Source organism: Pollicipes pollicipes, unplaced genomic scaffold (genome assembly GCF_011947565.3).
Source record: "Pollicipes pollicipes isolate AB1234 unplaced genomic scaffold, Ppol_2.1 Scaffold_6686;HRSCAF=7923_pilon_pilon_pilon, whole genome shotgun sequence".
NCBI lineage: Eukaryota > Metazoa > Arthropoda > Thecostraca > Pollicipedomorpha > Pollicipedidae > Pollicipes > Pollicipes pollicipes.
In genome coordinates, this window is record NW_023596921.1 from 46,287,628 (window position 1) to 46,301,705 (window position 14,078).

Genomic DNA, 14,078 nt, shown 5'->3' on the forward strand with positions numbered 1-14,078 from the left:
CGTGCTGTGTGGAGACCTGGGTTTACATCTACCACAGTACGTGTTCGGATGACCTAGTGGTATTCGCACGTAAAATGCCCTAACAGACCTCAGTTGTGATGTCCGCCTTACACTTGTCAGAGTAACAGCATTACTGTCGTGACGTAGGCCACTCAACATCGCCGGCTAGTACTCAGCGCCACGATATGTCGTGTCGTCTTGCCATACTTGTAGTTCCTGAATGGAGGCTAGATGGAGGGCCTCACCTCGCTCTCGAAATCCCTGAGTATTGTCTTTTGATGTTCCCCACGTCTCGGTTGTGACATTTATGCATCGCATGGCAGTGTTGCACCATGACGTGTTTTCACTGATTCCCACGAGCCTTCGTCAGTGCCTGTCTACCGAGCAGGAAATATCGTCTTTATTTGAAGGGAATGTCACACATTGAAGGTATTGAGGCAAAGCATCATGTATGATGAAAAAGCTGGCTTGTAGCAGTTGGTGTTGCTTTTAAGTACCAAGACTTTTCTAGGCAAAAAATCATTTCGTAAATACGCTCTTCAAGATGTCGTCGATTACGTCGTGGCGTTCTGCACATGATATGTTTGCATGATGTCTTTGTGGCTGCCGAGGTGGCCCTGCAAAGTCGCCACCTTAGCGGACAGAGTGACTTTAATTTGTGGTTTCTTTACCTGTCAAGAGGGTGTCGTGCTTATCGGTACGTTGGTTAGCAGAACTCCAAATATCGTTATATGCGCGTGCTTTGGCCCGTTTCTCGTGGTGCTCTTGCATATCTGTCTCCTGATTCTATTCCAGACTGTTTGCTTGCATTCTCATATACTGGTGGCAGTGCTGCCGCTGTCTCGCGGCGCAGACTGGACGTGCCAGACGGGAGGTATTCCAAGTCACAGATGCGTGGCGACGTCCGTCAGCGCGTTGCGTAACGCTGCGGCTGTTCCAGCCCCCCCTCCCCCCCCCTCCGCCATGTCAGCGCGCCCAGCTGAGGGGGGCGGGGGTAGTCGTTACCGGCCAGCGCGCTGACCGGCGGCCGCGCTGCTTCCGTCTGCAGGGTTTGTCAGATCATCCTGACCAAGGAGCTGGAGGGGGTGGAGCTCACGCTGCCGGCCGCCACGCGCAACTTCTACGTGGACGGCCACGTGCCGAAGCCGCATTGACGGCGCTCTGCGGCTGCGGCGGCGGCGGTAGTGGTGCCTCGTCAGTGCCGCCGGGCGGGACGTCGCGTGGAGGCGGGCCGCCGGTCGCGGAACCTCGATCGGTGGCCGTTGGCAGTGCCTTACGGCCACGCTGCGCTGTGCCATGCCGAGGTGCTGAGACGTCGTTGTGGCGCTGAGGCGCCGCCGGCCGGGCGTCGGGCCGCTGCCCTCAGGGTCGGCCGGGAGCTGGGTCACCGCTCCGGCCCCCGGCTGCTGACCCATGGCAGCCGGTGCCGCCGTCGGGGCGCCGCAGCTGGTGTGGCGCGTGCCGGCCTGGGTCTCCGGCGCGTCCAGCGCGGCCCTCCGCCGCTCGGCCCTCCGCTCCTGCGGGGTTGGCTGGTGGCGCTGAATGGTGGACGGCGAACTGCGACCTCTGAGTGTTGAGATGCGAATGTTTTTAGGTCCTTGCTGACAACGGCGCTTGTGATATAGCCAGCCTTGTTTGTTAATGGTAGCCAGTTTATATGTTATGTTATACAACCCGAGTTTTGTCAGGCGTGTTTGGGTGCCGTAGTTCGCCGGAAGAGTGGCGGGGTTTGCCGAAAGGGTGCCGTGGTTCGCCGGAAGGTCGCCGTGGTTCGCCGCGGAAGGGCGACGTGGTTCGCCGCGGAAGGGCGACGTGGTTCGCCGCGGGAGGGTGGTGTGGTTCGGCGAAAGGGTGCCGTGGTTCGCCGCGGAAGGGTGACGTGGTTCGCCGCGGAAGGGTGGCGTGGTTCGGCGTAGGGGTGCCGTGGTTCGCCGCGGAAGGGTGGCGTGGTTCGCCGCGGGAGGGTGGCGTGGTTCGGCGTAGGGGTGCCGTGGTTCGCCGCGGAAAGGTGGCGTGGTTCACCGCGGAAGGGTGGCGTGGTTCGGCGGAAGGATGGTGTTCGCCGGAACCTGTCGTAACCACCTCAGACGCCGGGCTCGTCGCGGGCGCAGAGGGTAACCGCGCCTGGCCTTCACGCCTTGGAGCCTCAAAGGGGCCCCACACAAAGGCCAAGTGCATACTGGAGCACATAAAGGGGTAAGCGCTTGTTCTAGGCTTTCCCAGTCTTCATTGTTATAGAGATCAAATCAGTTATTTTAACATCTACCGCGTCACTGACAAGGGAGAGTGCTGCAATGGGGTTCTACACGGGAAGCCATATCAGAGTAGGAGCATTCCGCAGGGCAGGCTTTGACTGGGATACCGGACTCCTTTAAATCCAGGTTTCCAAATGCTTCCGACCATTCCGTTGGTCACTCAAACACCTGCACCAAGGGCTATCGGCTTCCCGTCCATTTCGCGCTCCAGCCTCCACTCTGCGCGTGGAAATATTCAAAACTGTGACTCCATGGAATCCTGGTTTGTCTCCTGCTTCGAAGGAAAGCTCCAAGTCACAAACGCCATCTGTATTTACGCGAAGCCCGAGCGGCTGGGAGAAAGCTGAGTGGTTGAGCTCCAGCCATGGTTCACTCCCAAAATGCGCCCTCCGAAATTCCAAACGACGAAGCGGGAACAGTGCATATTAATAAAGCGTATTGCGAAGACACGAGTCCGTAAAAACTCCATGAAAAACTGTATATTCTAATACGTTGACACTATTCCTATGGCATACAATCTCACATTTGTAAAACGGCAAAGAGCTTTGCTCCCGATGAAACTTCTCGTGGCTGGTGATCGGCGGTACAAGACGCCTCCCGCGCTTCACTGCGCGAGGACGAACATGCATATAACCGGAATGTGCCGACACATCGGTATTCAATCACATGCTGTTGACCGTCACGGGCTGGCGTCGCCGAACGCCGATAGCAGCGCCGCCTATCGGCAAGGCGGTGGCGCCGCCTAGCGTCCGTTGGGGAGGATCTGTCTGCCGGCGCCGTATGCGGTCATGCCGGACTGGTTGGCGCCCTGGTTGCTGCCGTACTGCAGGCCGATCACCTGCTCGCCCTTCCGCAGCACGGCCTGGCTGAAGTTCCGCTTGTTCTCGTTGGCCACCTTCACACCCAGCACTGGGCCGTCGAAGCCCTTCTTCTGAGCCTGGGGACGGGGAGCAGTCGGTCACTCCCACGGAGGAGGATGGCACAGCACAGGCAGCGGCCCAATGAAAGTCACCTCGGAGTTGCGTGAGACATCAATATGCTGATGTGAGTGATTGGGACGCTTCCATTATCGAAACCACACCATCGCGTGGTATTACTACAACAATTTGCCAAGTACAGCACATGGTAGGCAGTACAATGCCTGCACGCCACATCGCATAGGCATTTATTAGTGTCGTGCGCCATGAGCCCGTGCTCCATGATTGATACGCCAGGAAGCATTCACAGTATTATTAACATCAGTGGGCGCAATAGGTTCTGCGAGCTGTCTAATGATTCGCCACTGTCATCGCTGGTCAGTACCAGTTTGTGAAGCAAAGACGTGAACGAGAAAACTTCATCGGATCCTCCTCCGCCATCCTGTCATTCCGACTATGGACTACAGAGTTACCTTGACCAGACACGATGCAAGCAGCAAAACCGTCAACGAGCTTGTCCCTACCAACGCCCCTTAGCGTACGGCACGGTTGTATCCGGCTGATACCGGACCAAATCCCGGCATCATGCCAAGGCCGCAGCTGACCCCTCTGACCAGTCATCTCCTCATACCACACGTTCATGCATCGGCCACACGCCACGATTTCGTACCTGCAGATAACTCCCAGCACAACACCACCACTCCATACCCGAGCCCCCCCCCCCCCCCCCGCCCCCCCCCCCCCAGCCGCCCCTCGGCGTGACCACCAGAGGACCTGCCTCCGGCCCCGCCCACTCACCACTCCCGCCGAGCGCGTACAGACAGTCGACCACCTGAAACAGAGCGGCCCGATCAGTGGCTGACGGCGGCGCGGCGGCGGCTCGGTAACGCGAGCCCGACAAACATCGGCGCTCCTCGGCCGCGTGACGGCCGCCGGCCGCCGGCCGCCGGTAACACGAGCCGCAGTCACAGAGCACGGCCTGACGTCACGGCACGGCCTGACGGACGTGACGCCGGGACGACGCGGGCGGGCTCGGCGGGCCCGCCACGCCGGCGCCGGGCGGGCAGGCAGCCGGCTGCGGCGGAACGGTGGGTGGTGGAGCCCCCTCCCGGACAGCTGTCGGTTACCCTGTTTACATGGGCAGCTGTGATTCGAATTGAGCCGGGACCCGTCCTCGATCCGAACTATCCGGCCCATGTATACACTTACCCTGTTTACATGGGCAGCTGTGATTCGAATTGAGCCGGGACCCGTCCTCGATCCGAACTATCCGGCCCATGTATACACTCACGCGCCGTTCCGCTGATTCGAATCGTGCGCCGGAGGAAATCCCTTCCCGTGAGAGGATCATCCGTTCAGGAAGGGATTTCGTCCGAATTATCGGCCGTCAGCTGTCTAAACAAAAAAAAAAAGAAAAATGCCTGGCGCACGCAGGTCTGTTCATGGCCATTTCAGCTTCGTTTGGTGTTGCCGCTTTTCCACGGGTTTTTAGCTATTGCTCGAGACGGTCCAAGTCCAAGATGGTAAAGGAAAAGAGAAAGAAGGTGAAGTTGACACCATGCTGCTAAAACTACCCTTATTATTGAGGGCCTTGAGTGGCTAGCAGCACAGAAATCCTCACGTAATTTAGCCTTGCTAGGCGCGTGATCTATGCAGACAGCAGGCGTCGGCGGTGCTTGGTGTTATCTTTCCGCCTAAAGGTTAGATTAATTTACATCTGGGGCAGGCTCCATGCTTCCAAAAGCCAAATGGAGGTAATATGGTCATTTTATATAGCTTTGACTTGTTCTCACTTTAATTTTTGGATTGCTCAAAATTCTTGCAGAGAATGCCTCCAAGTTTCTTTCATTAAGTTAATACCTAAAGGCCCCAGGAGTGTTTTTGCAGATGTTCCTTAAATTAGGATGCTGGTTGCTTGTCAGTTAAATTTGTGTGAGAAAGGTAGCTTAAAAATTGCTGCATGATATGACGGATGAACAAATATAGATCATTGCAGTCAGCTCGGAATGTGAACTTTTTTAATGGTAGGACCGAAATTGCCCAATGACGGGGTCAGAACAGCAAGAAAGCAAATGTGAACACTGGATGAAAGTAGTTGTCATCATTACTCTGCTAAATCCAAGTTTGTGTGTTCCATGTGCAGGAAAACAGTGCATAAACTAACACCTAACGTGATGGCACATGCTGCATGGAGAACACGTCTGTGTTGCATATCATCACCTGTTTTTGTACTGATGATTAAATATGTCACCTTGGTGCTTTTTTGTGATGGGTGTCTGCAGGCCATGAGGTAGGTACTTGAACTGTTCAACAATTCTTGCAGGGAGTACCAATAGTTTCTTGCATTAAGTGAATACATAAATGCCCCAGGATTGATTTTGCAGACATTCCTCCTGTGACTTGAACATTTGGTTGACCACCTACTGGCAGGAGGGATGTGCTGGATATTGGTGACTGGCTCGTCAAGGAAATATGAAGCTACATCACACTGGTAGACCAAATGGCAAGGAAGCGGGGGCTGGAATATTTGTTTTTGATGCGATTAGGCTGTTTGTTGCTTGTCGGTTTAGTGTGTGTGAGATAGGTAACTCAATAATTCTTGCATGATGCAAAGGATCAACAAATATAGGCAATAGATCATTGCAGTCAGTGCAGAATGTGAACTATTTTTAATGATGGGGCCAAAATTGCCCAGTGATGGTTCCAAAATGTCAAGAAAGCAAATGTGAGCACTGGATAAAAATAGCTGTCATCAGTACTCTGTCAAATCCAGGTTTGTGCATTTCATGTGGAAGAAAACAGTGCATAAACTAAGTAAACCTAACATAATGCCACATGAGGTGCAGAGAACATCTGTGGTGCACATCATTACCTGTTTTTGTACTGGTGAGTAAATATGTTACCTTGGTGCTTTTTTGTGACATGTATCTTTGCAAACCATGAGGTGGATAATTGAGCTGTTGTTATAATTAATCATTTGTTATGAATTTTGAGCCCAGATTGCATTTGTCATGACAGCTCTGGGGCTGGTTCACATGTTATGATCTTTGGACTGTGCGAACACAGCTGTTTGTGCCACCTAGCCATCAGTCCATATCAGCCAATGCTGTTGACTGCAAGGATATCAAAGCAGTATTTCAACCCTAGTATGTCAAGAAAGCAAATAGCTGCATTCTGACTTGCCAGTCCATGCCAAGTCTAAATGGCAATGCTACCCTCAGGTACTGATGATGCATTGGATGGGGAAAGACAACATAGTTACACAATTTTTGCCACTAACTATATAGCATTCATGAGTCATTTCTGTAGCTTAGCTCACTGTTGCAGGCTGCTCATAAATGCATTAGTGTGGGAGTAGGTAATGTGTTTCTTGGGCTGCGCAAAGTAGATGACATGATGCTGGGCGGCATACTGATATGAGTGTGGTAAGTTTGTGAGTGTCGTTGGCCAATACAAGAAAATACTGATTTCCTGCTAGCCAAAGTTTCCCGCTAGTAAAAATTTGCATATAACACTGTTTATGTGACAGATTTGGCAGTGCTGACTGCGCAACTCTTGTGTTTCAAGTGCTATGGCTTGTGCTGTAGCTATAAAGCCTATGAGTCCCGCACAGATCATTTTTCCAACGGAGTCCATCTCCCTCCTCGCCCTCAAAGCTGTCTCGCGCCCACCATGGCTCGTGACATTCGCCATCCATACGCAGAGTACCGGCTTTTTTCTTCTTGTTTTGTTCAGTTCGCCTCAAAAGCGCAGTTTTCGCCCATAATGCGTTCCTTGATTCGAACTAAGCGGGATCGAACTATCGACCGTTAATCCGACGTAAAGCCGGTTTCGCCCATGTAAACGCCCCTCGCCGAGAGGGTTAACGTCGCATGATCCGTTCCGATCTTAATTCGAATTATCCTCGGCTGCCCATGTAAACCGGGTAACTCACGCGCCGTTCCGCTGATTCGAATCGTGCGCCGGAGGAAATCCCTTCCCGTGAGAGGATCATCCGTTCAGGAAGGGATTTCGTCCGAATTATCGGCCGTCAGCTGTCTAAACAAAAAAAAAAAGAAAAATGCCTGGCGCACGCAGGTCCGTTCATGGCCATTTCAGCTTTGTTTGGTGTTGCCGCTTTTCCACGGGTTTTCAGCTATTGCTCGAGACGGTCCAAGGTCAAGATGGTAAAGGAAAAGAGAAAGAAGGTGAAGTTGACACCATGCTGCTAAAACTACTCTTATTATTGAGGGCCTTGAGTGGCTAGCAGCACAGAAATGCTCACGTAATTTAGCCTTGCTAGGCGCTTGATCTATGCAGACAGCAGGCGTCGGCGGTGTTTGGTGTTATCTTTCCGCCTAAAGGTTAGATTAATTTACATCTGGGGCAGGCTCCATGCTTCCGGAAGCCGGACGGAGGTAATATGGTAATTTTATATAGCTTTGACTTGTTCTCACTTTAATTTTTGGATTGCTCAAAATTCTTGCAGAGAATGCCTCAAAGTTTCTTTCATTAAGTTAATGCCTAAAGGCCCCAGGAGTGTTTTTGCAGATGTTCCTTAAATTAGGATGCTGTTTGCTTGTCAGTTTAATTTGTGTGAGAAAGCTAGCTTAAAAATTGCTGCATGATATGATGGATGAACAAATATAGATCATTGCAGTCAGCTCGGAATGTGAACTTTTTTAATGGTAGGACCGAAATTGCCCAATGACGGGGTCAAAGCAGCAAGAAAGCAAATGTGAACACTGGATGAAAATAGTTGTCATCATTACTCTGCCAAATCCAAGTTTGTGTGTTTCATGTGCGGGAAAACAGTGCATAAACTAACACCTAACACGATGTCACATGCTGCATGGAGAACACGTCTGTGTTGCATATCATCACCTGTTTTTGTACTGGTGATTAAATATGTCACCTAGGTGCTTTTTTGTGACAGGTGTCTTTGTAGGCCATGAGGTAAGTAATTCAACTGTTCAACAATTCTTGCAGGGAGTACCAATAGTTTCTTTCATTAAGTGAATACATAAATGCCCCAGGATTGATCTTGCAGACATCCCTCCTGTGACTTGAACATTTGGTTGACCACCTATCAGCAGGAGGGATGTGCTGGATATTGGTGACTGGCTCGTCAAGGAAATATGAAGTTACATCACACTGGTAGACCAACTGGCAAGGAGGCGGGGGCTGGAATATTTGTTTTTGATGTGATTAAGCTGTTTGCTGCTTGTCAGTTTAAGGTGTGTGAGATAGGTAACTCAATAACTCCTGCATGATGCAAAGGATCAACAAATATAGGCAATAGATCATTGCAGTCAGTGCAGAATGTGAACTATTTTTAATGATGGGACCAAAATTGCCCAGTGATGGTTCCAGAATGTCAAGAAAGCAAATGTGAGCACTGGATGAAAACAGCTGTCATCAGTACTCTGTCAAATCCAGGTTTGTGCATTCCATGTGGAAGAAAACTGCATAAACTAAGTAAACCTAACATAATGTCGCATGATGTGCAGAGAACATCTGTGGTGCACGTCATTACCTGTTTTTGTACTGGTGAGTAAATATGTTTCCTTGGTGCTTTTTTGTGACATGTATCTTTGCAACCCATGAGGTGGATAATTGAGCTGTTGTTATAATTAATCATTGTTATGAATTTTGAGCCCAGATTGCTTTTGTCATGACAGCTCTGGGGCTGGTTCACATGTTATGATCTTTGGACTGTGCAAACCCAGCTGTTTGTGCCACCTAGCCATCAGTCCATATCAGCCAATGCTGTTGACTGCAAGGATATCAAAACAGTATTTCAACCCTAGTATGTCAAGAAAGCAAATAGCTGCATGCTGACTTGCCAGTGCATGCCAAGTCTAAATGGCAATCCTGCCCTCAGGTACTGATGACGCATTGGATGGGGAAAGACAACATAGTTACACAATTTTTGCCACTAACTATGTAGCATTCATGAGTCATTTATGTAGCTTAGCTCACTGTTGCAGGCTGCTCATAAATGCATTAGTGTGGGAAGGTAATGTGTTTCTTGAGCTGTGCAAAGTAGATGACATGATGCTGGTTGGCATACTGATATGAGTGTGGTAAGTTTGTGAGTGTCATTGGCCAATACAAGAAAATACTGGTTTCCTCCTAGCCAAAGTTTCCCGCTAGTAAAAATTTGCATATAACACTGCTTATGTGACAGATTTGGCAGTGCCGACTGCGCAACTCTTGTGTTTCAAGTGCTATGGCTTGTGCTGTAGCTATAAAGCCTAGGGGGCCCGCACATGTCATTTTTTCAACGGAGTCCATCTTTCTCCTCGCCCTCAAAGCTGTCTCGCGCCCACCATGGCTCGTGACATTCGCCATCCATACGCAGAGTGCCGGCTTTTTTTCTTCTTGTTTTGTTCAGTTCGCCTCAAAAGCGCAGTTTTCGCCCATAATCCGTTCCTTGATTCGAACTAAGCGGGATCGAACTATCGACCGTTAATCCGGCGTAAAGCCGCTTTCGCCCATGTAAACGCCCCTCTCCGAGAGGGTTAACGTCGCATGATCCGTTCCGATCTTAATTCGAATTATCCTCGGCTGCCCATGTAAACCGGGTACATGAGGACGGATCAAGATGGTCTAGCGGTCCAGTGAAGTGTCGGGTGTTGGTCTGCTCAGATCACGGTTTTCGGGAATGCTGTGGGTGAAAGTGAGCTTTGTCTTATACCTTTCCCCACCTTCCCTCGCTATGTCCAGAACAACTCAGGTGTCCAGATCTACCATTCAGGGCTTTACCATGGCAAGCAACATCGCAAAATGTCACGCCTTTCGCCGTTTTCCGGCCGTTCAAAGGTCGACCTGAACGGCGCGACGACCGGACAGAATGACTCAGCCATCGCGTCACTTCGCCCGGCGCCTGTCGCGCGGCTGAGGCCGCCGTCAAACCGTCAGCCGGCGGCAGGCGGCCTCCAGCGGCCTCCTGCGCGTGCTGGCCGCCGGAGGCCGCCGCCGGCGCGAGTGGCGAGCCATCGTCGCGGCTGACGCAACCGCCGACGTGGCAGCAGCCGACTGCGCTGTGGGACTAGCTGGCGCAGCGTATGGCAGAGGTATGGGCGGTTATTGTCCTGACCTCCACAGGCGGAGCTCACGGGAGCTGACAGTCCTGACTCCGCAGACGGAGGGCACGGGACCTGACAGTCCTGACCTCCGCAGACGGAGGGCACGGGAGCTGACAGTCCTGACTCCGCAGACGGAGCGCACGGAGCTGACAGTCCTGACTCCGCAGGTGGAGGGCACGGGAGCTGACAGTCCTGACTCCGCAGGCGGAGGGCACGGGAGCTGACAGTCCTGACTCCGCAGACGGAGGGCACGGGAGCTGACAGTCCTGACTCCGCAGACGGAGGGCACGGATCTGACAGTCCTGACCTCCGCAGGCGGAGGGCACGGGAGCTGGCAGTCCTGACTCCGCAGACGGAGGGCACGGGAGCTGACAGTCCTGACCTCCGCAGGCAGAGGGCACGGATCTGACAGTCCTGACTCCGCGGGCGGAGGGCACGTCCTGACCTCCGCAGGCGGAGGGCACCGTCTCCTAATCCGTCAACACAGATGACGTGTTCCGTAGCAGAGGACTGCTCTGGAAGGGGAAGCTGTTGCGTCAGTTCCAAGGGAGGCTTGGCGACGGCCGCTGCCGTCGGGCAAAATGCAGTGTCGAAACTCTGACGTCATAGGTGGTTGGAGTCAAACTGAAAAAGCACGGAGGGAAGTGGCGGCACGTACAGCAGGCGCCACCACCTGTGTCTGCCAGCCGCTGCCCAACCATGCAAACGGCGCCATGGACAATGACGGTGCCCCAATGGGACAGGCATTCATGCTTTTCAAAGTTGGTACCCGACTTCCCAGCCAGTGATTTGGCCTTTGGTGCCGGGTGGGGTCCGCGGAGGGGCATGGTCGCGCCTGGACCCTACGTCATCAGTCGCGTTCTATACGTGGCTCTGGGGGGCAGGACAGGGCGGCCTGGTGCGCTGGTCGCACCGCCGCTCGGAGCGCCCGCACCGCGCGCAGACCCCCCTCGCGTCGGCGCTGGCCCGGGGCGATACGCAAGGTCAGACGTGTTGTGCAGCTGATAGCGGTCCTCGACGCGCAGCGAAGGCTGCTGAACGCAGCGGACGAGGCCGCACTGAATGGGCCGTGTACGGGAGCACGTGCGAGGGGTCAGGCTGGGGCCGTTCTGCAGAGGCAGGCGCTGCTTTGAGTGGCTGCAGGTGACGTCATGCACTACGGCTCATTCACCGGCGCCGGGTGATGAAATATCGGACCATGCTCTGCGTGAGTCTGCAGACAGTCGCCAAACGTGCAAAAAGCGCATCTAGCTGGCACATTCAGTGTCAGAGTGCGGTGTTTTCGGTGTTCTTTAGGGCGTTACCAAGGCCAGTGGCGAATTTCCTCGTGCGTGAGAGGGCATTAATGCTCAACTGACATGATGAAAACCAGCGCATGAACCAACTCACCATGTAGAGGTTCTTGTTTTCATAGAGGTCGTTGACCTGGAAACAGGTCCTGTGGCTTCAGGCCGTACGCTTCACAGCCTTTCAGGAACATTTCAATATTCTCCCTCTGAAAAGACAAATGACACGTCAGCACGCGCGTCACCTGAGTCGAACGGTCGCCAAAAACGGAGACAAAAACGATGACCACGGGACAAACCGTTCAAACCGCACACGGAGGTTTTCAATGCAAAAAACACTGTTTACAACACAGTCTGCATACGGCGTCATTCTCGACCGATGCCGTAATAATAACGCAAAGAAGAATGAAGAACGGCAACGCAACATAAAAACAACATAACCATCAAACATGCAAGAAGCGCTTATATCACAAGCTCATCTCAGCGCCAGCGTCAGGCGTCTGTTCGCATGCAGTCTGTTGTTAAACACCATTTGAGGATTATTGGACAGAATACTGCTAGAAACGCAACGGAAGCTTGCATGGCAAAAATGTATTCCATGTTCCACGCCACGGCGGAAGGGGTCTGTCCCGGCTGTTCCCTCGTGGTTGTTGAACAGCCACGGCCTCCACCCCAGCGCCTGCAGCGGGCCGCGTCCGCTCCCCACCGCTGCCGCCAGCACCAGACCGCCGCGCGCTTCACATGCCCGATCACGGCCGCACCGCCGCTCCAGCTATTGCGCGCGGCGGCGCGGCGGCGCGGCCGGCCACTGCGCCGCGCCCGCCGCGCCGGCCCGCTCCGGCTCCGGCCGTTTGGCGCGGTTGGCGCGCCGGGTCGGCCCCGTTGCGAGGCGGTGCGGGGCGGGGCGGCAGAAGCGACCGCGTCCGATTGACGCGGTCAGTGCAGGACGCGCGTCTCCTTATAAGCGGCCCGGCCGCGTCCGCCGGCTGACTCAGCAGCCGCCGCAAATGGCCTGCTGCAGGCCGGCCGGCGGCGAACACGGCGGCCGCGCGCATACCTGGCGCGCCTGCCGCCGGACCGGCCGGACCGGCGGCAGGCGCCCGGCGACCGGTGTCACCGGGCCGGCGCGCTCGGCACATCCGGTGACGACACGCCGTGCACGGACGAGCAGCACGCGCCGGCACGGGGGATGGGGGCACGCCGGGGACGGCGGCCTCCCGGGGGACGACCCAGCCTGGAGTCGCCCAGGGCTGGCGCGGTCAGGGGTTGCTGACCTCGCCATCCGCGATGGGACTTCGGACGGAGGCGGTTGGGACCAACAGGAGCGCGTTCCTCACACCGGCCGGGCGACGAGGCCAGGCTAGGTGGCGCCACTGCTGATACCACGGTCAAAGGGCTTGTTACCAGGACAGTCCGGGACGGCCACCACGGTGGGGTAACTGGGTCACCTCGACTGCCAGGGTAAAACCTACCAACCCAGGTCTTCTCCGCAAATCGCGCAGAAAGCGAACCAGGGTCCTGACCAGAGCCTGCTTGGCGGCATAAAAGCGCTGCACAATAAACAAGCAACGCAGCCCACCACGGGTCAAACAGCCCTCGTCGGTGTGCCGAACAGGTGGTCGCACCGCAGGTCGGACACCCCTGTAAGCGGCCAGCGCTGGCCAGCGCGGCCCAGCCATATATGGTTCGGACGGCGTTGTCACCGCAGGCCCCGACCGTCCAAAGGCCATTCAGAATCCAGACCGATCCGACGATAGGAGGGGCTCCACCCACGCGGGGCCGCGCCCACCCGGCACCTGTCTCCACCCGGCCTGCCATAGACCGCCGCCGCCGCCGCCGCGGGGCGACTGAAGCCCGCCGCCCGGCAACGCGGCCCTGCGGCACCGCTCTGCACCCCGGCATTAATGCTGTACACGTGGGGCTTCAGTCGGACCTTGACGCTCGTCTGAGCGACTACAGAGATGCCGGCCACCGCGACACCTGCTCTAGAACAAGCCAGACTGGGTAGTCGGCAATCCGAGATGGGCCCAATCACGAGAGCCGCACGCACCCCGGCCCTCCAGCCAACAAGAGAGGCGCTGGCGGTCGCATGTGTCGTCACCGGACCGCTGCCTCGTTGTCAAAACGGGCCGCGGTTGCTTGACCCGCGCGCCGAAGACACCAAGGTGACGGGGCGGGCGACCGCGCGGCTTTTATTGGACGACAGTCGTTTCCGCTGCCTGGCGGCTGCGGGGCTGGGGGGAGGGGAGCGTGCTGGGGGCGTCAGCAGACAGGCACGAGGGACGCCGGACCCCTACGGCTCTCTCGTTCAGGACCGCCGGCTGTGTTGGCGGACGGCGCCCGTTACCGGCCAGGCGGTCGCCGTTCGCTTACATCCGTGCCTCGGGCTCGTCTGGGGCGGATGGAGCCGGCACAGGTGAAAAGGAGTGAAGGCGGCGGCCGGCGCGCGACGAGCTGAGCCGGAGGGAAGGTGAGTAAACCGAGCGTCAGTGGGTGCCCACGCGCGACGGCGGTTGGCCCAGTCAGCGGACACTGCAACCGTTTTAGTCC

The 14,078-nt window shown here is 55.2% G+C and overlaps 1 protein-coding gene across 1 annotated transcript in view; it reads right to left on the reverse strand.

Annotated features, from left to right (window-relative positions):
* Positions 1–2,997: 2,997 nt before the first annotated feature.
* LOC119108437 (myophilin-like) overlaps positions 2,998–14,078 on the reverse strand; it is a 20,336-nt gene continuing 9,255 nt past the window's right edge. The window contains exons 2-4 of the mRNA XM_037232009.1: positions 11,632–11,680; positions 3,951–4,004; positions 2,998–3,192 (exon numbers count right to left, since the gene is read on the reverse strand). Coding sequence (XP_037087904.1) covers positions 2,998–3,192; positions 3,951–4,004; positions 11,632–11,680 — 298 coding nt within the window. The remainder of the gene's footprint in view (positions 3,193–3,950; positions 4,005–11,631; positions 11,681–14,078) is intronic.